Source organism: Leptidea sinapis, chromosome 42 (assembly GCF_905404315.1).
Source record: "Leptidea sinapis chromosome 42, ilLepSina1.1, whole genome shotgun sequence".
NCBI classification, from domain to species: domain Eukaryota; kingdom Metazoa; phylum Arthropoda; class Insecta; order Lepidoptera; family Pieridae; genus Leptidea; species Leptidea sinapis.
This window is the reverse complement of record NC_066306.1, coordinates 2918174-2944036: the sequence shown is the minus strand read 5'-3', so window position 1 is coordinate 2944036 and position 25863 is coordinate 2918174. Positions and strand designations below refer to the sequence as shown.

The window sequence follows — 25863 nt, the reverse complement described above, 5'->3', positions numbered from 1 at the left end:
TGTTTAGTGTAAGTGTGTGCGTGGGGCTATGTATTTACACGTTAACCGGCTTATTTTGGTGCTTCACTGTTATGTAAGGTGACACGGAGTCCTTATTTTTTTATGATTTTTTGAGAATGGTGATGGCCAAATCGGAAATTACGATCCTTAAAGAAAGGTCATGAAAGAAGTCCTGCCCTCGATTTAAACGAAAACAATAACTGCATTTTTATTTATTTTTTTAATTTCTTGAACTTTTGACGGAAATCGACCCGAATGATACATCAAAAAAAAATACAGCCTGTATTATTGAACCCATGCTGATTGTTGATAAATATCAAACATTGCAAAGAAATGTATCACTAAAAATGAAAGCAAATTGAAACATTTTACAAATTGCTTTTCATATTTCACTTTTACCTAACTAATAACTTGCTCAAAATAGTTTCCGTTGACTCCAAGTCTATACGTCTCTCTTATGACCTTACTGCATTTGATACCATGAAAGGATTTATCCTTGATAGAATAACACCAAAAAAAGAAAGATTTCTAACAAAAAGTGTGAGTTTTCTTCCGTGATTAAATTATAAAACAGAAAATTTTGGTATTTCTTTTCATTTTTACTAATACATTTCTTTGCAAAGATTGATCCTTATCAGCAACATAGTGCATTGGTCCAATAATACAGAATGTATTTTTTTTTTTTTAAAAATCATTCGAGTCGAATTCCGTCGTAAGTTCAAGCTATTAAAAAAAACTAAGTATGGAGTTACTGTCTTCTTTTATATCGAGGGCATGACTCCCTTGGTGACTTTCCTCTAAGTCTCGTAGTTTCCGACTTGGCCATCACCGCCATTTACAGAAAACCATCCTGTATAGCCCACCGGCTAGCGTCATCGGCTCGCTCGCCGCTCGCGCGATGTTATCGATCGAAATATCCATGATCCATCAATACTCTGACACAATCTATATAATGAACCGGAAGAGTTGGTTGTTTTTTTTAAGCGTCTACTGCCATTGAGAACATAATTTAATGAAATAAACATCTTGTCTGTTTCTTCTCAATATGGCACATAGGTGAATTTACCAGAAACTGTCACAATCATAATGTTAACACCAGGAACAGACATAAACTTTAAAAACCTACTACTCGGCTAAGTCGAGATAGTAAGCCTTTTGTGGGACAATGTATATACTTTTACGACAATCTCCCAGAAAAAGTTGAATGATCAGTAAAAAACGTTTAAACATAAATGACTTTCGTAATGATACCACAGATTGGGAATGGAGCGACCTTAAATAACAAGTTTTATTTTACTATATTATCTTTGTTTTTCTCAGATGTGAAAAACATACTTTTTCGAATGGGTGGTAGATTTTAACTTTCAATAAGTGATATCATATCCTTTTATGAGTAAAAATATTTTAATTTGAACTTTCGGATTCAAAAACATTAAAATGGAAAGAGTTTTATATCGAGCATTACGATACAAAACTCAACTTGTCTTAAATAATGATATTTGTATACAATTTCTTCTCCAAAAAGCCGTTTCTTATCCATATCTCAGCCGCCATTTCTATCGAAATGCTTTGACCAACATAATTACAGAGAAATCAATTTTGACAAAATAAATTATAGTTACCTTCAGTCAAGTTTATGTCTGTATACAACTGTTATTGTTTTTTCTTCTAATAACGTAAATAAATATATTTTAATATTTAAAACTAAAAAATCTGAAGTGCGATTAGTTATATATCTGCGACTTCTTTTAAATTCAACCGCGAGGCACTTTTAGTATTGTTTATAATGAAACAGGCGCGTAATTAGCATCACTGGCTTAATTTTTACGAAACTACAAGACAACGAAATTCGATACAAAGTTCACGGAATTATCTATTTCAAAACAACAGTCTTACGTAGTATCTCTTAGGAAACTCTATTAAGGAGCCGCTGGGACAGTTAAGCAATCATTACTAACTTGTCTACTCATATGAAAAGATTGACTTTGGTAGCAAAAAGACAAAATGATGGTAAAGATAACTTATTACACAAATTAAATTTAAAAACAAAATTTATGAACGATGCGGGACTCGAACCTGCGACCTCTCGCGTTCCGTGCGAACGCTCCTCTACTGAGTCACCTTTGTGACGTATCGTTGATAAACCTTGTATGTCTTGTTCAACTCTCAGGGTTGTGGCTCCATCTACAGGATCTACTTTACAGTTGATAACCTGCTCAACCCCAATATTTGCATATTAGGAAATCTAAACAATTTGTTATGTTTTTGAAGTGATAGACACAAATCAAATTTGCAAACAAAATTTATGATCGATGCGGGACTCGAGCCCGCAACCTCTCACGTTCCGTGCGAGAGGACTTACACTGAGCTAACCGTTCGTATCGTTAATAAATCTTGTATGTTTTGTTCAACTCTCAGGGCTGTGGCTCCATCTTAAGGATCTACTTTACAGTTGATAATCGTATACATAACTGCTCAACCCCAATATTTGCATATTAGGAAATTGACTTAAAGTCGCTCTTTCAAATCTAAACAGCTAATGTAATTAATCCCAGAAGTGAGGGTTATCACTTTAGAAAATAAAAAATTGTTTGGATAAGATATTTTTTTCAATGGTTCAATGGCAGTATATTGTTAATTTAAACTGTCAGACGCGTCAACCTCAGTTCAGTTTTGATATTTCAATTGCGTTTTTTTTGTTATTATTTTATTTACTTTAGCAATTTTATCTAAATTTGCGTGTGCCAAGTCAACTTTTCGTACTCAAACAACAGTTTCATTTACGAAAAAACTCACGCGTAATCTATACTAATATTATAAAGCTGCAGTGTTTGTTTGTTTGTTTGTTTGTTTGAACGCGCTAATCTCTGGTACTACTGGTCCGATTTGAATGATTCTTTCAGTGTTGGGTAGTCCATTTATCGAGGAAGGCTATAGGTTTTTTTTTAAATTAGGGATCCGTAATAAAATTGCTGTTTTGTAACACAAGGTGTAAAATCGAAAACCTATTTTTGCGTGCGCTGCAAAAACTATTAACAATAGAACAAAATGATGTACAGGCTATAATATAGGCAATATTTTATTACTTATAAAACTATCGCGTGAATTATACTTTATATGGCAAAACAACGTTTGCCGGGTCAGCTAGTAATTATTATATGGGCAAACGGCTCTTTTTCAACCGCAACAGCGAGCACCAAGATACTAGTTTTCCAGCATGAGTAATACAAATAATAATAATAAAAGTCTCGCGGAGGGTTTATCACAGTATTCATTGTCATTGAACGGTCTGTTGTTATCTTCGAGTCATAAAACATCGCTTCCTTGGCCAACTCGTCATATTATATACACATTGCTGATAACAAAAGTATTATTATAAAATTGTTTATCTACACCCATGCTTTAAATCCTCTATTAAAGATTCTAAAACTGTTAGCTTATTACCAACATTAACACCCAATGTCCTAATAACCAATACATCATCCAAACGAGTGTTATTATGAAATTCAGTACAACATCATATCATCCGTTTTCATAACACTCCTTTGGATGATATTATGGTTACAATGACTGGCTTTTTTAATGTTAGCAGTAAGCTAACTGTTTCAGAACCTTTTAAAGAGGATTCATATTATGGGTGTAGATAAACTTTTGTATGCAACTGTTGATAATCTGGTATTAAAACTCTCATGTGATATCTACTATTATCAGCCATATTAAACCCACATTCGTGTTTTAATACCCCTTATTAAACAAAAATTATCTTACCGACGGCAATCCATACAGGGATGTGTCTCCGACTGCCCAAATATGACACGAATATAACTGTGATGACGTTTCCGATCTCATAGCTGCTCGCAATCAGTCCGGAGAGGCTCGAGGGTATTTCGAAGCGTTTTTCAATCGTTGTGATCACAGAGTTGATGTAGCCAGAGCTTAAAGCCTGCTGCAGCGTTACGAGGAACGAAAGGAAAAACACGAACACCTGTATAAACGAAATTTATGTTACGTCTCCGAGGACAATACAACGCTTAGAGTAATAAACCAAGTGGAGACGCCATTGGTGATTTTTTTTTCTCTTGACATACTTCTGAGAACGCGTCTTAAATACAGGCTTAAATGTAGGCAAAAAATATATTACTAAAATAATATTATTATTATATTTTGTTCACGTTTCCACAATTGGATACTAGTGATTAGTATAATGAAACTGGTAGACACTGACCTCTACTATTTACCACTGGACTGGCGGTTTTCAAAGTGCTTTTGTTCCTATTTGATATTCGCCATTTTGGCGCTGTTGGCCATGTAGCAAGAGTCTGCGATACTAAAACTAGTGATGACAACCTCTGCTTAACAAACATCGATAGGAAAACTATTTACTTACAAAAAAAATTGTAAACTTTATTACGTTCATTCCTGAAGTATAAATAACACGGTAACCGACCGAAATTAATTCAAAATACAAAAATATTTCAGAGTATTGTACGCTTCACTCACAGCCATTTGTATTTTAAGTCAAAATTAGTTCACTGGACGCTCGCAAGTGGCGCTTCAAATAGGCGCAAAAAATTTGCTGTCAAACATAAGGAACACCCTGTCCAGTGGTATTTATGTAGTGTGATGGTAGAGGATGGCGAACGAAAACCATTAAACTTCCTGAGACTAAAATTCTAATAATTCTCAATTGTGAATATGTCTTTCCGATTACATTATCGGACACATTATACAGACACGTGTCCCTTTTTCTATATACAGTCTCCATTAGGTTAAATACTTTAAGTGATTACGTCAAAATATCTGACAATAAAGTTTCTTACTTTTATGCTAGAGAATTTCTGTATAAACAGTGGCCTCCATGAAAGGATACCGCAGTCGCGTGAGTCATGAGGAATGTCTAATATTTCTGGGAATATTTGATGGGGCTTTTCTTTCTCCCGTTCCTTTTCTCTGCAAACAAAAGAATAATAATTACGTTAAAATTATCATACTGACAGTCATAATATTTTAATATGTATGTAATGCTAGCTGCTAACGCTGGTGGCATAAGGAGTCATATTCCGTTGTCCGCAGGTGTGCGCTTCTCGGAGTAAATAACGCGTGTGCTGATGTTCATTGCCTGTTGTGCTATCACCATAAAAATTACAAAAGCAAAATTTGGAGTGTGCAAAAATGAAACCAGAATCATCATCAGTCGGAAGACGTCCACTGCTGGAAAAAGCCCTCCCCCAAAGATGTCCACGACGATCGCTCCTGCGCTGCCCTTATCCAACGTATTCCAGCGAACTTAACCAGATCGTCGGTCCATCTTGTGTTGTGCCTACCAACACTGCATCTTACGGTACGTGGTCGCTATTCGAGGACTACTGCCCCACCGGCCATCTGTCCGTCGAACTATATGCCCTGCCCACTGCCACTTCAGTTTCGCTATGCCAGTGACTTTCTCCTACGGATCTCTTCATTTCTGATCTCCGAACATAGCTCTCTCCATTGCCCTCTGAGAGATCATGAGCTTTCTCATCAGACCACGTCTGCGTATCGTAAATCATCACTGGCAACACAGACTGGTCGAAAACCTTCGTCTTCGAAAACCAGAAAACGGTAAATGAAAAGAAAATGTTGAGGTGGTTTGGTCACGTATAGAAATTAGAAGGTGGAAGAAACTAGATTATTGTTACTAGTATTGGGCGTTATTTTGTGCAAATCCATTGCTTTTTTAAATGATATAAATTATAATCTTTAGTTTTAATTCCATGTAGCTAATATGAATCTCATTCCAGTGTTTGGCGAATCAACAGCTCCTGAAGATGCCTCATGCGAATCATGTGTCAATTGATTTTGTGAAACTTAGTGAATTCATGAGCATTTGTAACATTTTACATTTTCCGCCGCCTACATCAAGAATGTAGGCGCCAGGCGGTGTTTCGTTGACATTAGGTGACTCTACGCTCATTTGTCCTCTTCTTCTATAAAAAAAGAACAATTATTAGAAAATGAGAACTAATAATAATTGTTGAAAACATCGCTTATTGGTCTGCTTAAGGTCATCATTAAGATAAAGTATCAAATCGCTTTAAGCTTTTGGATGCAATGAATTTATAGCCTTTCTTAATTATGATCCCTGGAAACTAGGTCAATCGAATGAAAGTTGTTATATTTCATGTTTGTTGTCGTCGACTTCGAGGTTCATTTGAAGGTGGGTAACATCAACACAGTCATGACGCCAAACGGACTACTATGAAACATATAAGAGATAACTTGGGTGACCATCAATCAACACAACACAGTCATGACGCCAAACGGACTACTATGAAACATATTATAAGAGATAACTTGGGTGACCATCAATGAACACAACACAGTCATGACGCCAAACGGACTACTATGAAACATATTATAAGAGATAACTTGGGTGACCATCAATGAACACAACACAGTCATGACGCCAAACGGACTACTATGAAACATATAAGAGATAACTTGGGTGACCATCATTGATCACAACACAGTCATGACGCCAAACGGACTACTATGAAACATATAAGAGATAACTTGGGTGACCATCAATGAACACAACACAGTCATGACGCCAAACGGACTACTATGAAACATATAAGAGATAACTTGGGTGACCATCAATGAACACAACACAGTCATGACGCCAAACGGACTACTATGAAACATATAAGAGATAACTTGGGTGACCATCAATGAACACAACAGTCATGACGCCAAACGGACTACTATGAAACATATAAGAGATAACTTGGGTGACCATCAATGAACACAACACAGTCATGACGCCAAACGGACTACTATGAAACATATAAGAGATAACTTGGGTGACCATCAATGAACACAATACAGTCATGACGCCAAACGGACTACTATGAAACATATAAGAGATAACTTGGGTGACCATCATTGATCACAACACAGTCATGACGCCAAACGGACTACTATGAAACATATAAGAGATAACTTGGGTGACCATCAATGAACACAACACAGTCATGACGCCAAACGGACTACTATGAAACATATAAGAGATAACTTGGGTGACCATCATTGAACACAACACAGTCATGACGCCAAACGGCCTACTATGAAACATATAAGAGACAACTTGGGTGACCATCAATGAACACAACACAGTCATGACGCCAAACGGACTACTATGAAACATATAAGAGATAACTTGGCTGACCACCAATCAATACAACACAGTCATGACGCCAAACGGCCTACTATGAAACATATAAGAGATAACTTGGGTGACCTTAAATGAACACAACACAGTCATGACGCCAAACGGACTACTATGAAACATATAAGATATAACTTGGATGACCATCATTGATTACAACACAGTCATGACGCCAAACGGACTACTATGAAACATATAAGAGATAACTTGGGTGACCATCAATGAACACAACACAGTCATGACGCCAAACGGACTACTATGAAACATATAAGAGATAACTTGGCTGACCACCAATCAACACAACACAGTCATGACGCCAAACGGCCTACTATGAAACATATAAGAGATAACTTGGGTGACCTTAAATGAACACAACACAGTCATGACGCCAAACGGACTACTATGAAACATATAAGATATAACTTGGATGACCATCATTGATTACAACACAGTCATGACGCCAAACGGACTACTATGAAACATATAAGAGATAACTTGGGTGACCATCAATGAATACAACACAGTCATGACGCCAAACGGACTACTATGAAACATATAAGATATAACTTGGATGACCATCATTGATTACAACACAGTCATGACGCCAAACGGACTACTATGAAACATATAAGAGATAACTTGGGTGACCATCAATGAACACAACACAGTCATGACGCCAAACGGACTACTATGAAACATATAAGAGATAACTTGGCTGACCACCAATCAACACAACACAGTCATGACGCCAAACGGCCTACTATGAAACATATAAGAGATAACTTGGGTGACCTTAAATGAACACAACACAGTCATGACGCCAAACGGACTACTATGAAACATATAAGATATAACTTGGATGACCATCATTGATTACAACACAGTCATGACGCCAAACGGACTACTATGAAACATATAAGAGATAACTTGGGTGACCATCAATGAACACAACACAGTCATGACGCCAAACGGACTACTATGAAACATATAAGAGATAACTTGGGTGACCTTAAATGAACACAACACAGTCATGACGCCAAACGGACTACTATGAAACATATAAGATATAACTTGGATGACCATCATTGATTACAACACAGTCATGACGCCAAACGGACTACTATGAAACATATAAGAGATAACTTGGGTGACCATCAATGAATACAACACAGTCATGACGCCAAACGGACTACTATGAAACATATAAGAGATAACTTGGGTGACCATCAATGAACACAACACAGTCAGGACGCCAAACTGTCTACTATGAAACATATAAGAGATTTTATTGTTTGGTTCTCAAGAAGAACAGCAAATTAAAAAAGTGTCTTCTAATGTGGCGGACGTCAGAACGAACGAATCTCGAACGATATTAATTGATATTGAAAGATGATTCACATACGTATGTCGAGCAAAAATCGACTGGTTAAATTGAAGGATAGTTCATTTTTGCTTTCCAATTAATAAAGGTATAGTACCTATACCTTATCTACGTATTAATTTGTACGTGGTTCACAATACTTAACAAATGTCCGAGTTTCGACCTATCGCGGTCTGCAAAAGAACCGCAGTCCGCCTGTTGCCTACCCTTGCTCTACTGTATTTACATAAAAGGTAACTAAGATTAAAACTGTTTTTTAAGTCTCGAAGTTGGAGATGAATGTTTATCATCAGACTTCAATAACAATTATTCGCATGCAATGAGCGGATGGAACTATGTGCTGATTCATTATGTGATCATTTGATTGCACAAAATATGGTCAGAAATTAGCCTTTAACTGTGCTTAGTCCTCACAGTACGTGACTATCCTGGTCAATAATGGTTTATCGACAGTATTGGTATATCTATCGATAGCACGTTACACAAACGTGCGGCAGATACCAAATTTGGAGTGTCTTGAAATGACAGACAACTCCACACCCACTTTATGCAAGGCAACCATTGCGATTCTGTTTCGTAAAACACCTCAATACATCTTGTAAATAAATTTTAATCTCAAATAGAAAACCTGTGAATAAACGGGAAATTATCAAAGTTTTATAATAATAAACGCGTTCTAAATTTGAAAAGATACAGAAAAAATCATAAAGTTAATAAATAATTAATTAAATTGAGTCTCGTGCCAGAACTTGGCGATTCAACAACTCCTGGGGATGCCTCCTGTGGAGGCGATACACATGTCTAATTGATTAAAGACAAACCTTAGCGGAATCAACACTCGAACAAAACTCACAACATTTAGACAATTATGGATATCCGCAAAATAACGCCTCATTCAATAAATTTCCTAGTAGCGTGATTTAAGGAACCAAGAGTGCCTAGTGTTTGACATAATTAGTATAGTAAATGTTATAATATGAAGATACCTGTCGATAATCCCAGCGGAGGGGTTTCTGCTGTGGCACTTGATGGTTTCTCTGGTGGGATGTGCGCTGGGCCCCGCGGTGTCCTGTACCCCGGCTTCTCCGCACCCGGACTCCGCGTACAGACCAGTCATGGCATACATGGACTCTTGCCTCCTGTTACATTATAATAATATCATTTATATATAATAGAACTAGGCTTGTTTGTTTGTTTGTAATATATTTTTTTTAATACAATAAGGGACGTGACGAGCAGGACGGTCAGCTGACGGTAATTAATATGCCGTGCCATTCAGGATTCTTGAAAACCCAAAAATTCTGAGCGACACTACATTTGGACTCGTCACCTTGAGACATAAGATGTTAGACTTAACAATTGACAAAAGAGACTTCTTTTGCTCAGTAATTTCACTAGCGCCCTTCAGACCTAAATATTAATATTTACACATTACTGCTTCACGGCTGAAATAGGCGGCGCTGTGATACCCATAATCTAGCCGGCATCCTCTGCAAAGGAGCCTCCCACTGCTAAAGATAAATTTGTAAAGATATAATGAGAAATATATATTAAATATTTATGAACTTATATTGGAATTAGTTTTAAAGTATTGTGTAGTTTAGTATATTTTTAATTCTCTCTTAATTAATTGTTTAAAACACTCGACGATAGCAGTACACGGTAAAAACCGAGTGGGTTTATGTTGTATGTATGTTAATTGTAAAATATATTTTTTGTGCCTGAATAAATTTAAAAAAATCTAGCTAATTATAGGTCGCATCGTACGTAGTATTATTGCAAATTTATATAAACAAAAAAATATCTTTAACTGCAATGTTGTACCAACTGTGCGATATGTTAGTATTTAGATTTTCAAATATCGTCGAATTTCACCTTGATGATAACGACCGGAAGGCGCTATTTCGGGCGATATTTACTGATGTTACTTTACGAGAACAATAACTGCAATACGAAACTAATCATAAAAAAATATTCGGTTCTAATCTTAAATAATCTAAATTCAAATCGTATTATTTTTGCTTTGTATATTCAGGTTTTTCAATGATATATAGCTTAGTTTTATTTACCTTTACTACAATAATTAACTTTTATTATAAAATGTACCTTTTTTATCTTCAAAATCTATGTTCTCAGTGAGACGTTCCAAGGGAACAATTGCAATTATCTTTTAGTTCATTATAATTTGAATATGCATTTCAATCTTTTGTTTCTGTATTTGTCTCCAACGGATTAAAATAAATTTCATTAATTCTAAATCACCTACGTTGCATTTTGTATTAAATGAAAGACTTGTTTGATAATATTCAGACTATTTTATAATTAGTAATTGCCTATAATTAACGACTGTTCTCAGACACCTTGACAGCAAGACAGAGACAATACAGACTTATCCTATAGAGTCGAAACCACTGACCTCTACTATTTACAACCGGACTAGCGGCTGTCAAAGTGCTTTTGTGCCTGTTTGATATTCGACATTTTGGCGCTGTTGGCCATGAAGCGAGACTCTGCGGAACTAAAACTATTGAAGACAACCTCAGCAAACATCGATAGATGGTGGGAAACTATTTACAAAAAAAAATACTTTATTACGTTGATTCCTGAAGTATAAATAACACCGAAAACCACCATAATTAATTCAAAATACAAAAATACTTTACAGTATTGTACGTTTCTCTCGCAGCCATTTGTGTTATACTTCAAAATTAATTCTCTGGACGCTCGCGAGTGGCGCTTCAAATAGGCACAAAAATTTGCTTTCAAACACATGGAACAACCTGTCCAGTGGTATTTATACAGGTCAGTGGTTGATACGCAACCTTAGTGAGGTGACATTTATAATTACAACATATTTATACATTAAATATGATATAATGACCATGTTACTACTAGAATACGAGAGGGGGTCACAATTGAGGATCAATCGAGTTTTGATAAAATATTGGAATTTCAGCTTAACAAGTAACTATATACAGGCGAGTCAGATTTAAGAGTAGTAAGATAAGATACCTATTGTGTATGATATGTAAACGTTACACCTAGGATCAGTCGCTTCTGGCCTGTCCGTTAGATTAGCGTTTTATGAAGGGTAAACTTCTTTAGCGGCGTTGAGCACTTTTCTTGGGATGGGTATAAAATGTTAAACTCGCGTCAGGACATGTGATCTGATCGAAAATTCGTAAGACAATCGTTGAAATTATCTTATACAATTTAACGCGCCTAAACGTCTTAACTATGTTTTGACTTATGACACTTAACAGAGACATAGCACAGAAAATATTTAATTTATCAAGGTATGCACATAATTCATTCATTCTAACATCGTAAAAAAATCAAAATATTAGTCTATGGTTACGATAAGCGATAAGCAATTCGAACATTTGTTAGAGTAGGGTAGGTGCGATATATTCAGAGTATTATCGATCGTTCCGAATGTATCGTAATCAGTTTTAAGAGTAGACCTCCAGCTATGGTTCAGTTAACGTCCTAGGGAAATGATAAGATCATGCGAATCCAGAGCAAAACGTTGATAGGATCAGAACTTAACGTCACCGATTTAGTAATTACGTGACTAGCACCGCAGGACTAAAAGATGTAAATTGTCAGTAACCTCTTCACCAGCTACACCTTACTTTTATATATTAATACTAGCCGTTCCCGCCCGCTTCGCTTTTCGCTTCGGAATTCGAAAAATAACATAACCCAACTAGGATAAAATTCGCATAAAACGGTGGTAGTTTCATGTCGATACGATCAGTGGTTAAGGCGTGATTGAGCCTCACACAAAGACCATTTTTATATTAGTATTATTAATTAATTACAGACATTATTTATAGCTTTATAGTAAGTATTGCAGAGGGTTTATTAATACAAAGGCGCTTTATTAAGAAGTTTACAGTAAAATTCAAAACACGTGTACCTTTCCAACAACAATCTCAGCTGTTCCGCTGTTATGTCCGACATATCGATCAGAAAAAACTAAACACGATGATCGACACAACAACAAAACATGCGCCGGCTTGCGACACGACACGGCTAAAGATTTCGTGAGCGTCGCTACGTCATCAGCATTTTGGCGATTTCACTTTCTCAAGACACAATAGCCCCGCGATTATAACTGTGCGCACATTTTTAACGGAGTTAATAACTGGGACGTGCTCCTATGGTGTACTCGGTGTCGGAGATAACCGTGTTGACTAAGCTATGTTGTTTAAGGTGTGTTTGATATCACGCTCTTGTGATTCGGTGCGCGATGTGGGCCATGTGTCGTAAAGAGTCGCTATCATTGTCAAACGTTATCATCAGCTAATGTTTTAGGTGGAAATTGACTGATATCACATTTATCGATCGCCTGATTCACAACAGATAACGCTTCAGAACCTTTCATGGGAGACGTGAACAATGTGACTCATACAATAGTTAATGACGACGTGTCCACACCAACCGAGCCATGTGGAACCCGGTGCGTTGCGAGCACGCACGAACAGTATCTGCTACGGCAATGTGAAGGAAGATTCGATAGAGAATAAAGGTTTTTAGCGGCTAGGCTAATCAAAACGAAAACGGGAAATTGTTTAAATGACTTCGTTTGTAACGCTTTCTCGCCCTAATTACTTAACAGATCATCGTTTAGGCAAGCGTTGTCAGGGTTATATCAATGGACATTGGGTATAATATAATTAATTGAGAAATTTTGAAGTGATGAAGAAGCGGGCAGAAGCTAGTCTAGACACTGTAATAATAATACCTAAATCGCAATTATAGAGAAACGAATTACTGAAGAAATAGCACAGATATAGTTCCTCCATTTCACCAGACAGACACAATTTAACATGGATATCTTAATTTACATACACGACATTCTACGATAAGGTGTTCACTATAAAGAATGCTGATATAACATCAAAATACTTGAAAAACGCTAGCAGGCCGTGCTCGATCTGTGTGTACACAGCTCTTGGTAAATTCGAAAAAAATATTAAATATATCTACAAAAGATTATTTAGTATATCATTCTATGTTATAAAATATGTTTACACCTTTTTTTATCGAACACATATTTACTAATTCTTATTCAATTTTAGGGTTCCGAAAAGTAACCCGTTGGAATGCTACTCTGTTATCCGCATTTCCATCAGTCTGTTCGTCCGTCTAGTGAGTTATCCCCTTATTCATAATGGTCCGCTAAGTTTAAACAGCCGCTAAGGAGTGTTTTTTCTCATTCTGACTTAGGTCAATAGAAGAAGACAGAGTTAGAATTAGCAATGCTTTAAGTTAGCAGACTATTATGAATAAGGGGGTTAGTGACTACAGTCCGACAACTACGTGCGCGACCGTCCCGCGGGGTTGTTCACTGTTGTCTCACGCGTCGCCTTTCCCCGCAACACCACCCTCTACCCGCTGATATCTTTTGTACCCCATTCCACGCTTACGTCTGTCATCCATTGGGACTGTCGCACACAAAGTTTTCGGACTATACTCAGTAATCAGACAGGTCAGCAGGCTGCATCTTATAAAACGAAATATAGTTACAGAGAAACAAATAATAAAACACAAGATAGCGAATTCCAAAATGGCCAGCATGAAAAAATATAAAGAAGTACACAGTATAAGTATTACTAAGATTATAAATGTGAATGTAAGTTTGTTTGTTACGCTTTCACGCCTAAGCCAATGAAACGATTTTGGTTAAATTTAGTACAGAGATAGACGAGAACTTGGTAAAGTACTTAGGCTACCTTTTATCGCGAATAAGAGGCTTGGAGGGGTTGAAATAGTGGGTGGAGGTTTGAATGGAAGTTCGTCACTATCAAAGATGATACCATCAAACATTGTATTTAGGCACTTGATAAGAAATAAATAAATATTTGTTTTAGCGTTTCTTGAATATCGATCTGTGTGGGGATGAAAGAGGGGGACGAAAGAATCCATGATTTCACGCCTAACTTTGAATTCAATTTTGATTATATTTGGTATAAACATAGACTGGACCAACTAGAAAAAGAAAATCAGCGTAACATATTTATGTTAGTAGCAAACGATGTGAAAAAAAAAAAAACGTTTGTAACACTTTATTAACCACAACAGTTGTATGTGTATTATTTGCAAAGTATCTTAAAAAATAAAAAGAATGCTGCCCAAAGTAACTTTTACACGCGGACGAAGTTTACAAAAGCTTTTTTTAAGAAATTACGTGAAAGTGGGAATCGCTACTCCTTGTAAATTGGTCTTTTTTTCTAAAATGCTTTAGGAAGAAATTTATAATTGAGTATCAATGGCATGTACGTAGCTTTACTGTTTATACTTGTTTATTGTTTCTCTACAAATGTTGGTTTATTCCAATGATATTTGTTTATTGAACACCAGCTGTTAGCCAAATATATTGCGAAGTAATTTTTTTCTACAAAGTAATGTTTGTTCTAGATGACCTTTGGCTAAGATCACATATAAAGTCGTTCTGAAGATATCTTCATTGATGGATTGTCTATGAGGAGATATTAACGATGCTTACGAATCCATCATTCATACTATTATTTTATCGTTGCTCTTCTTCTTGTTATATTATATAATATTAAGTATAATAATATGTTATGTTTTTAAAGTGATAAACCTCACTTCTAGGATTAATACACAAATGAAATTTGAAAAACAAAATTTTATGAACGATGCGGGATTCGAACACACGACCTCCGGCGTTCCGTGCCGGTGCTCTAACCAACTGAGCTAACCGTTCGAGTACCGCCTCGTGATAAAACTCTGTTTGCTTTGTACAACTCTCAGGTTGTGGCTTCATCTACAGGATCTACTTTACAGTTGATAACCTGCTCAACGACAATATTTGCATATGAGGAAATTGACTTGAGATGTCGCTCTTGTAAATCTAAACTATATGTTATGTTTTTAAAGTGATAAACCTCACTTCTAGGATTAATACACAAATAAAATTTTATGAACGATGCGGGATTCGAACCCGCGACCTCCGGCGTTCCGTTCCGGTGCTCTAACCAACTAAGCCCGAATCCCGCATCGTTCATTAAATTTTGTTTTTCAAATTTTATTTGTGTATCCAGTATAATATATTCATACGAGTTCTTAAGTAGGTTGGTCTGTATCGATAAGTAACACCGCCCACGTATTAATTATATTTAATGCGTCTATATGTATTACTTGTGTGGCATTGCGGGTAGCGTGTGATTTATATTTTATTATAGGTTTTTGAGGACATATATAATACCTGTGGCCCTTTCTGTGTTGCGGCGCGGCGTTAGCTCCCCCTGCGCCATGTTGCTTCTCTCCCTCGGTCATGATTTCTGTGTACTCGTGTCCTCACCTCACTCCCATACCACTCTACTTGTCTGCATCCACCTGCGCGAATAAATATATTTTTTGTTGTAAATAATTTATTATTAAACAGAAACCTTTTGAACCAGGCTTAGTTTTTTTATGAAATTAAGTGACTAGTATTTGATACGCGCTGCCCATTACAATGCAGTGCCGCTCAGGATTCTTGAAAAACACAAAAATTCTGAGCGTCAATACAATAGCGCTCGTCACCTAAGATACAAAATAGACGATGTTAAGTCTCATTTGCCCAGTAATAGCCACGGCGCTCTTCAGACAGAAACACAATAATGTGTAATTACTGCTTCACGGCAGAAATAGGCGCCGTTGTGGTACCCATCATCTAGCCGGCATCCTATGCAAGGGAGCCTCCCATAATTTTTCACGCTGTAAATGCCCGAATATCTAAAATGAATTCTGAAAAACAAAATGTATTCGTCGACCTTTATTGCGCAACTCTTGTGTACCACCTGGATACAGGATGTGTGACAGGGGAATATATGCTCTGATACCCATGCAAGCCATTAATAATGTATGCAATTTCGTACCCCCATATGTTTCCTAGGCAGGCAAGTGTAGGAATCACTCGAATAAACCTCATTAGGGTTGGTCACATAACGATAAATAGTCGGGTAGGTTCGCTACTGTCAACAGTTCGAGATTTAACGTTGTATTGCCATATAAAGTTATTTAAAACAATTCAATAATTAAAATTTTTGAGGTTTAAAAATAGATGACAATCGATTCTCAGACCTACCAAAAATATCGTACTACAATTGTTGTATTCGATTGCCATCTCTCAGTACAACCCTATTGCGGATCTGTGGATGGAACAGAATAATATAAAAATCGCGATACAAAAATAGGCGTTGATAGTAGACGGATGAAAATTTGAAGTTGTATGTATTTTTTATGCTGAAACATAAGAAAATAAAAAAAATTGTCAATAAAATAAAATATTTAAGGTTGGGTCTCCCTTATCATTTAGGTATGAAAAATAGATGTTGGCCGATTCTCAGCCCTATCCGATATCTACACAAAAAAATTTTTGTAACAAACACCGGGACCCGAGAATTTTATATATTTAGATATTATTAATTAAAACTAATCACAAAACTAGTTTGTGTCACCGTAATCATAGACGTCGTAACATCTGACATATTTACACCAAAAACACGCCACTACTCCTATTCATAATTCAATTATTTTAATTCGCACGTCGAAAAATTTGCATACAATTCAGATAAACATGATGATACTGTTAAAATAATAATTTCAACAAACATAATGCTGAGAAGCAAAGACAACGAGGTTACGATCTCAATACAAAAACAACTAGGAGATGGATAACACCATGTGGCACAAATAGGGTTGTCAACTAATATAGGTTGATTATTTCCCGAATAATTCCACTGTTTTAATATTTGTATCATTTTGTTTGATGAAAAGAGTGAGTTGTGAAAGTAAAGAATGTGCATTTTTTCATAAATTTAAGAGGTTAAGTTTTTTTTTTGAGTTTCATAAGTGTCATTTCCGTGACCTACATGAATAAAGTGATTTTGTAGTGATAGTATAAAAAGGAAATAAAATGTTTCAATAAACACTGACCAATAGCTACCGTTATAATAGATTTTTTAGAAAAATATGTTCTGGGTATGTACTTAATAATCATGTAATTGTGGACAAAATTCGATTTAATTGGTATTTCTAATCGAACAATAACGGCTAAATTAACATAACACAACATTACTTTCGTGTCAATATTTTTTTTATAAAAATTGATATATGATACTTTTGTGATGGTAAATTCCAATTATCCAATTCCAGTCATGTGATTTTTCTGCTACTGGCAACCCTGGGTTTAAATATGAGACGACCTCCAGGAGCGACGCTATATTTATCACTGAATCGGCAAGATACATCAAGATGCTATTGATATTAATTTAATACTGATTATTTTTTTATAAAATTAGCCACGCCTTTATTTATGAAATTGGTTTACTTATGTACCCGGTTACCTGATGTTTAGTGATCACCGCCGCCCGCATACTTTGCAATACCACAGCAATGACAGAGACGTTGCCGCCATTTTTTAAGACGCGATTCCCAATCCCCCTAACTAACCTAACGTTCTTGTCATATTTTCCAACCCCCTTATTCATAATAGTCTGCTAACTTAAAGCATTGCTACTTCACACTCTGTCGTCTTCTATTGACCTAAGTCAGGATGAGAAAAAACACTCCTTAGCGGCTGTTTTAAGTGAGCGGACCATTATGAATAAGGGGGCTAGCATTTACTAAAGGCATTTAACCCTTTCATAGTTAAGTTTAATGTTATAGAATGTATATGCGAATGAAATGTAAATGTATATTTAGATCATATTATGACTATTAGAATTATGGACCTGACCAACATAGTTAAATTTTATGATCAATATGACGTATATATTGAAAAAATGAGAAATTTATTAAAAAAAGGTTATTTTTAACCGACTTCCAAAAAGGAGGAGGTTCTCAATTCGTCGGTATGTTTTTTTTTATGTTTGTTACCTCAAAACTTTCGACTTAGAAATGTATTTTGTAAAATTTGCACGCCATAAATGTGGCAAACATGTACTTTATAATATTTATGTAACATCAATCTAACATTTATTTATGCAAATAAAAACTTTGACTTTGACTGGGTGAACCGATTTTGATAATTCTTTTTTTATTTGAAAAAAACTGTGTTGTCCCATTGTAATTTGGTCCAGATCTGACAATGGCATCCATGAGAAAACCATAAAAGTCTTAAATTTGCTATACGATGATGATAAATTTACGAATAACTCAATATCGCGCCAACCGATTTCGATGGAAATGGAAATTTTTTGGAAAGGATATACTTCAAAGATCATTTGGCGAGAGTTTGTTTAGCTTCTGTTCACGGAATCCACGTCAAAGTAACGGAACTCTTCGAATTCTATGGAGCAAATTAACGATACTCGGCGGAATCTTTTTTATGCTATCTAGATATTTCAGTCATCTACCATAACATAGTTATGGTCAAGTAATTGTCGTGGTCGAATATGATGATCAATGGGACTTCTTAACGACTTACACTAAGGGGTGCGATCTGTAGCAGAATTTCTAAGTGTCTGTAATCAAATTGCAAAGCGTCCATGAAATGATTATTGTAATTTTTGGAGTCGGTGTCGTCCAAGATAGGTTTGTAACTACATACATAGTTATACCTAGGTGAGATGTGCTTGAGTCGTGAGGAGGCGAGAGGCGAGAGCGGGTAGCGGCGCAATTCCAAAAATAACAATAATCGTAACTAGAATTAGATTAATTAATTAGATTGTATAAAAATACGCAATTATTTTCATACTTTTTAGTGCATATTGTATCTATTGTATTTGAAGTCGGTTGTTTTTTGTTAAAATTTTATTCTAATAGACCTTCTACAATAAAAAACTAGTCAGAGAAATTTTTCATACAAAAAATTCAATTTTAAATATTTTGCAACTAACTGTTGCTCATAAAAGAAAGTATCGGCCTTACAAATAAACTTGTTGTAAACTTATAACTGAGAATAAACCAAGAATATGCAATATGTTGTATACTTATATCGATGACAACACTGTCAATACAATGATAATTCTGAAGTTTTCCCAATGTCAGGCAGCCTTGCCTCGGGAAACGTTATACGTCCGAATTGACGAATCATAAGCAAAATTTTTATTTGTAAACATTATTGCAAATTCTTGGATCATTCTCAGGTAAGTATAACTTTATAGAGGACTAGCTGACCCGGCAAACGTTGTTTTGCCATATAAAGTATAATTCACGCGATAGTTTTACAAGTAATAAAATATTGCCTATATTATAGCCTGTACATCATTTTGTTCTTTTGTCAATAGTTTTTGCAGCGCACGCAAAAATAGATTTTCGATTTTACACCTTGTGTTACAAAATAGCAATTTTATTACGGATCCCTAATTTTGAAAAAAAAAACATAGCCTATAGCCTTCCTCGATAAATGGACTACCCAACGCTGAAAGAATCATTCAAATCGGACCAGTAGTACCAGAGATTAGCGCGTTCAAACAAACAAACAAACACTGCAGCTTTATAATATTAGTATAGATTTATAGGTATTTGTGCTGGCTACCTCAATTATGCTTCCCATTCCCGTAATCTCTGCATACCCTTCGGTAAGCAGGGTTTACGGCCCATAATTTGCCATTTCCTTTGCTTATTCCTAAGAGGAACTAAACATTCTTTATATTTTATATTTGTATTAATATCCGGACGACCAATTTTGCTCGTATTTTTATGAATGTACAAATCTTGAACAAAAAAAAACGTATAATAGGACGTCTGGATTCGAACCGCGGTCTTCTGCTTACCGGATCACCCAATGTCCTATCTGAGCTATTATAGTCTTGTGTATAGTGGAGAAATTTACCTTTGTATTCTAATGTTATTGTACTGTATATGTTTCACATTAAAACACGGATAAAACTTTATTTTTTTCTTAATTGAAACCTAGCTAGATCGATTTATCGCCCCCGAAATCACCTGTAGGTATACTAAATTTAATGAAAATCGTTGGAGCCGTTTCCGAGATTCAGATTATATATAAATATTTTATATGTACTGTTACTTTTAAAATGTATTCATTTATAAATATAGTACCTGGACGACCGAGCTTTGCTCGGCTTTTTAAGAAAGTACAAAATTTTAACAAAAAACAAACTAATAGAATATCTTGATTCTCGACCCGGGGTCTTCTACTTTCCGGTTCGCCCAGCTATTATAGTCTGGTGTATAGTGGCGAAATTTACCATTGTATTCTAATATTATTGTAGCAGTTTCTCATTAAAACACGGATAAAACATTTTTTTTAAATTGAAACCTTGCTAGATCGATTTCTCGCCCATGAAACTTCCGGTATACTAAATTTCATTAAAATCGTTGGAGCCGTTTCCGAGATTCAAATTATATATATATATATATATACAAGAATTGCTCGTTTAAAGATATAAGATATATCCGCATAAGTCTAATCTTTAGGATTGGTAAAACACACTAAATTTCGGGATATCATAAAACCACAACAAAATCACAAAAAGAAAAATTGTTAGTAATTCACATAAATAGGAATTACATGCTGATAAATACAATATATTCAATCAACATACATGAATTACTTTAAATAAAGGCAACATTTTAATTTGTATTTTAAGCTGGCTGTAACAAATTGAAATGTTGCGTTCTAGAGAACGAACAAAATACATTCTGAATTTTAAGTAGTGCTAATCACCATCAGTCTTCTTGAAATAGAATTATAATTCAGTTTTGTGCGGTTGTATTTGGAATTTATTATAAAAAAAACGGTGTTAGCATAACACCACACAACAAAACTGAAGATTTCACCAAGCCGAGGTTATTAATACGAAATACAATAATTATTCTGCACCAGCCGATCGCGCTACTTCAGTCAATTCAAGCCGACTTTACTCGAACGCTCGTTACAGATTTCGGATCAGAATTTCAAAGCTGCCACATAAAAAGATTCACTTAAAAAAAACACTATGAGATAGTCATTGCCGGAAATTAATTTTCAATATTGATACTTAAAAATGATTAACATAACGCGAGTGGTGGTGGAGTGTAATTAAAGGATTAAAACGCGTGTAATTGTTATTGTAACTGTTATTGCATTCGATTTTTGCGTAAAAGTTACATTTTTATTTTAGTTAACTCGACGTTTCAAGACCTTTCCAGATCTCGTTGTAAGGGGGACCTGGTCACCCTAACTTTTACGAAAAGATCATATAAAACATAATGTAAAAATACAGGTACAATTACACGCGTTTTAAAAACTTTAAAAGTGTTTTATTTCAATTTTTAACTAAAGCATCTCAAAATTTATAATAAACTAGCTGACCCGGCAAACGTTGTTTTGCCATATAAAGTATAATTCACGCGATAGTTTTATAAGTAATAAAATATTGCCTATATTATAGCCTGTACATCATTTTGTTCTATTGTCAATAGTTTTTGCAGCGCACGCAAAAATAGGTTTTCAATTTTACACCTTGTGTTACAAAATAGCAAGTTTATTACGGATCCCTAATTTTGAAAAAAAAAACATAGCCTATACCCTTCCTCCATAAATGGACTACCTAACACTGAAAGAATCATTCAAATCGGACCAGTAGTACCAGAGATTAGCGCGTTCAAACAAACAAACAAACAAACACTGCAGCTTTATAATATTAGTATAGATATCACTTAAGCATTGGTAATAATGTAATATTTTTCTGTTACGCATATTAAGTAACTGGAACCGGAAGTAAATTACTTTTACATAATAATTAAGCGGTCATAATTATGTGTCTACTCTATGTAGGTATGCAATTATAATTTGCTCAATTTTATTTGAAATGAGACTTTTTAATTGGAACACGCACGTGCAATGTCATTCACAACAATTATTTAACTATTACCTTGTTGCGAAATGGTGTGATCATCAAGGTCTTTAAACTAACAGTCGTACTGCAGTTCAACACTACCGTTCAACCGACTGAAAATCACGCGCTTGTATTATCTATCTATACATATAAATAAAATTGGAGTGTCTGTTTGTAATATTGAAATAACCGTTTTTTACTACATGTATATGAATATATATACGGTACATATACCAAAATTACAATTTTTGTCTGTCTGCCTGTTTGTTCTGGACCGATTTTGACGGGACTTTTTTTGGCATGTAGCTGATGTAATAAGGAGTTACTCAGGCTTACTGACTTACGTTTATTTTAGAGAAACTCTTTTAATTTTGTAAAAATAAATTAATGTTGCAATGTCCAAGAAACGGTTTAACTATAAAAATAATTTATATGGCAAAACAACGTTTGCCGGGTCAGCTAGTATTAAATTATAATCCTAGCTACTATTATAAATGCGTGTAAGAAGCTAGTAGTTATATTAAATCTTGATGTGGTAATTTTCCAGAACATCACCGATCTGACCTAGTAAGCCTAGGTCGACCTTCCCTAACATTTCCATCCATCAATTTGATTATTCCATTAATTTAGGCATTCAATCTACTTCCACCCATCCCCTTTTCATACCACCCTAACATTCAATTTTGAATTACTGTAACTCTTTTAAGTATTGCAGTATTGTTAATAATATTGTTTAAAACTAGATATTTTCATGAGTATTAGCAGTAAAAGAGGAATAGGTTATTTCACCAGTGGGAGGCTCCTTTGCACAGGAAGCCGGCTAGATTATGGACCAAACAACAACGAACAACGGCACCTATATCTACCGTGAAGCAGTAATGTGTAAACATTACTGTGTTGCGGTCTGAAGGCCGTAGCTAGTGAAATTACTGGGCAAAAGAGACTTAACATCTTATGTCTCAAGGTGACGAGCGCAATTGTAATGCCGCTCAGAAATTTTGGCTTCAAGAATCCTGAGCGGCACTTGCGTATCAATTACCTTCAGCTGAACCTCCTGCTCGTCTCGCCCCTTATTTTCATAAAAAAAGGTTAGATCTACATATCTGGCCATGACTACCATCTACTCGCCAATAACTTCAGTAAACCGTGAGCAAACCGTCAAAACTCAAAAACTCATTGAATCGTGATATTATATACTCTGTGTATATCTGTGCAAAGAAGGCGTCTACTGCTTTTATGTCACGTCATCTTTAGCACTACATCGCCCATAGCAATTAAAAACAAAATAATTCAGCAGTTTCATAAGTAACAACAACGGCTTAACAAAAAAAAAAACATAAATCTATTAAGAGGCTACTTCTTGTATTGTTTATTTTTATGAATTAATAAAACGTAATAAACTACGACTAACTAATTTGTTTTCACACGAACAAAATATTGTAAAAAAGTAGAAAATTTGGGATGGAAATACTGCTATTTCTAGGCAAGAAACGGGACCTATTAATTCAACTTAGGATGCTAAATTCAGTGAATTCACCTTGTTTATAAACTCAGAAGATGGAGTGACTAAGATTAATACACAAATAAAATTTGAAAACAAAATTTAAGTCAAAAAACTAACACCCATTCCAAAATGAATGCCTCAGACCTGAGAAGAATGGGCGCAACAAACTCAGCTTTTTTTTTCATCAAATAAATATGTTTACAAAGTAATATTGTACAATTAAACTTATTATTTAATAGTCTGAGGGCGGTCACTCCATTCCCGATCTGTGGTATCATTAAGAGAGTCATTTATGTTATAGTAACCTTTACCACACAAACGTTTTTGAACAATTCTTTTGAATAACGTTATACTTTTGTTTTGAACATTTTCTGGGATCTTGTTGTAAAAGCATATACATAGCCCCACAAAAGACTTACTAACTCGACTTAGCCGAGTAGTAGGCATCATCAGTTTATGTCTGTTCCTGGTGTTAACATTATGGTTATGACATTTAGATCTCAAGTTAATTTCCTAATGTCCTGTAGAAGAAGCCACAACCCGAGAGTTGAACAATGCATACAAGATTTTATGACGATACGACACTCGAACGGTTATCTCAGTTGGAAGAGCAAGAGACTGGCACGGAACGCCAGAGGACGTGGGTTTGTTTCCGCATCGTTCGTAAAATTTTATTTATGTATAACATGGAGGTTAAAAGAGAAACCTGGTATTCAATAAGCCTATTTTAGATCGGCTTTATCCGAGGATGCACTGCACCTGCAGTGTTATACAATAAACTGCGGCACACAGCAGATACCGAAAGTTGGCAGCTGCTATGTGCTCCTACGTGGTGTCAGTTACGGCTAGTTCAAGGGTAACAACAACTCTGTGAAATATTTGCACTAATCCAAATTTTTGTCCTAAAAAATTTCACATTGTTTATTAGTTAGTCACGAAATCGTGATAACTGTTTTTCAGTTGATCGTTGCATTGGTTGCTTTTATTCAATTCCTTTTTTTTATGAAAATAAAGGACGAGACGAGCAGGGCGTTCAGCTGATGGTAATTGATACGCCCTGTCCATTTACATTATTACATTACAGGGCAGTGCCGCTCAGGATTCATGAAAAACCCATAAATTCTGAGCGGCACTACAATTGCGCTCGTCACCTTGAGACATAAGTTAAGTCTCATTTGCCCAGTAATTTCACTAGCTAAGGCGCCCTTGAAACTGAAACACAGTAATGTTTCGACATTACTGCTTCACGGCAAAAATAGGTGTCGTTGTGGTACCTATAATCTAGCCGGTATCCTGTTCAAGGAGCCTCCCACTGGTGCCCTAATCCTAATCTTATAAATGAATTTGTTATGGTAAGTATTATTTTTGATACGATTTTCCTCCGTCATTGCACAAGTAGTATCAAAATCATTACTTACGCCTCTTTTCCTATTGCTTAAACGATCGGTCTCACTATAGTATAATATACTTATATATATACCCCAGTATCAGCTCGATCCATTTGACCGCGTGCAACCTAGAGCAGCTCGAATTGTCGGGGACCCAGTGCTCTGTGAACGGCTGGATCACTTGGCGTTGCGTAGAGATGTCACTTCATTGTGTGTCTTCTACCGCATTTATCACGGGGAGTGATCCGAAGAGCTGTTTAACCTGATTCCTGCCGCCGAATTTCGCCTTCGCATGACACGCCACAATTTAGGATATCATCCCCACCATGTGGATGTGTGGCGGTCCTCCACAGTGCGGTTTTCAAGGAGCTTTCTTCAACGTACTACAAAGCTCTGGAATGAACTTCCTTGTGCGGTGTTTCCAGGACGATACGACATGGGTACGTTCAAAAAAAGCGCGTTCACCTTCCTTAAAGGCCGGCAACGCTCCTGTGATTCCTCTGGTGTTGCAAGAGATTGTGGGCGGCGGTGATCACTTAACAACAGGTGACCCGTACGCTTGTTTGTCCTCCTATTCC

The 25863-nt window shown here is 35.7% G+C and overlaps 1 protein-coding gene across 2 annotated transcripts in view; it reads right to left on the bottom strand.

Annotated features, from left to right (window-relative positions):
• LOC126976746 (solute carrier organic anion transporter family member 3A1) overlaps positions 1–25863 on the bottom strand; it is a 105880-nt gene that overhangs the window by 44091 nt on the left and 35926 nt on the right. For both annotated transcript variants that reach the window (XM_050825304.1, XM_050825305.1), the window contains 4 exons: positions 15826–15956; positions 9575–9727; positions 4821–4950; positions 3769–3985 (listed from right to left, as the gene is read on the bottom strand). In XM_050825304.1, coding sequence (XP_050681261.1) covers positions 3769–3985; positions 4821–4950; positions 9575–9727; positions 15826–15896 — 571 coding nt within the window. In that variant the 5' untranslated portion in view covers positions 15897–15956. The remainder of the gene's footprint in view (positions 1–3768; positions 3986–4820; positions 4951–9574; positions 9728–15825; positions 15957–25863) is intronic.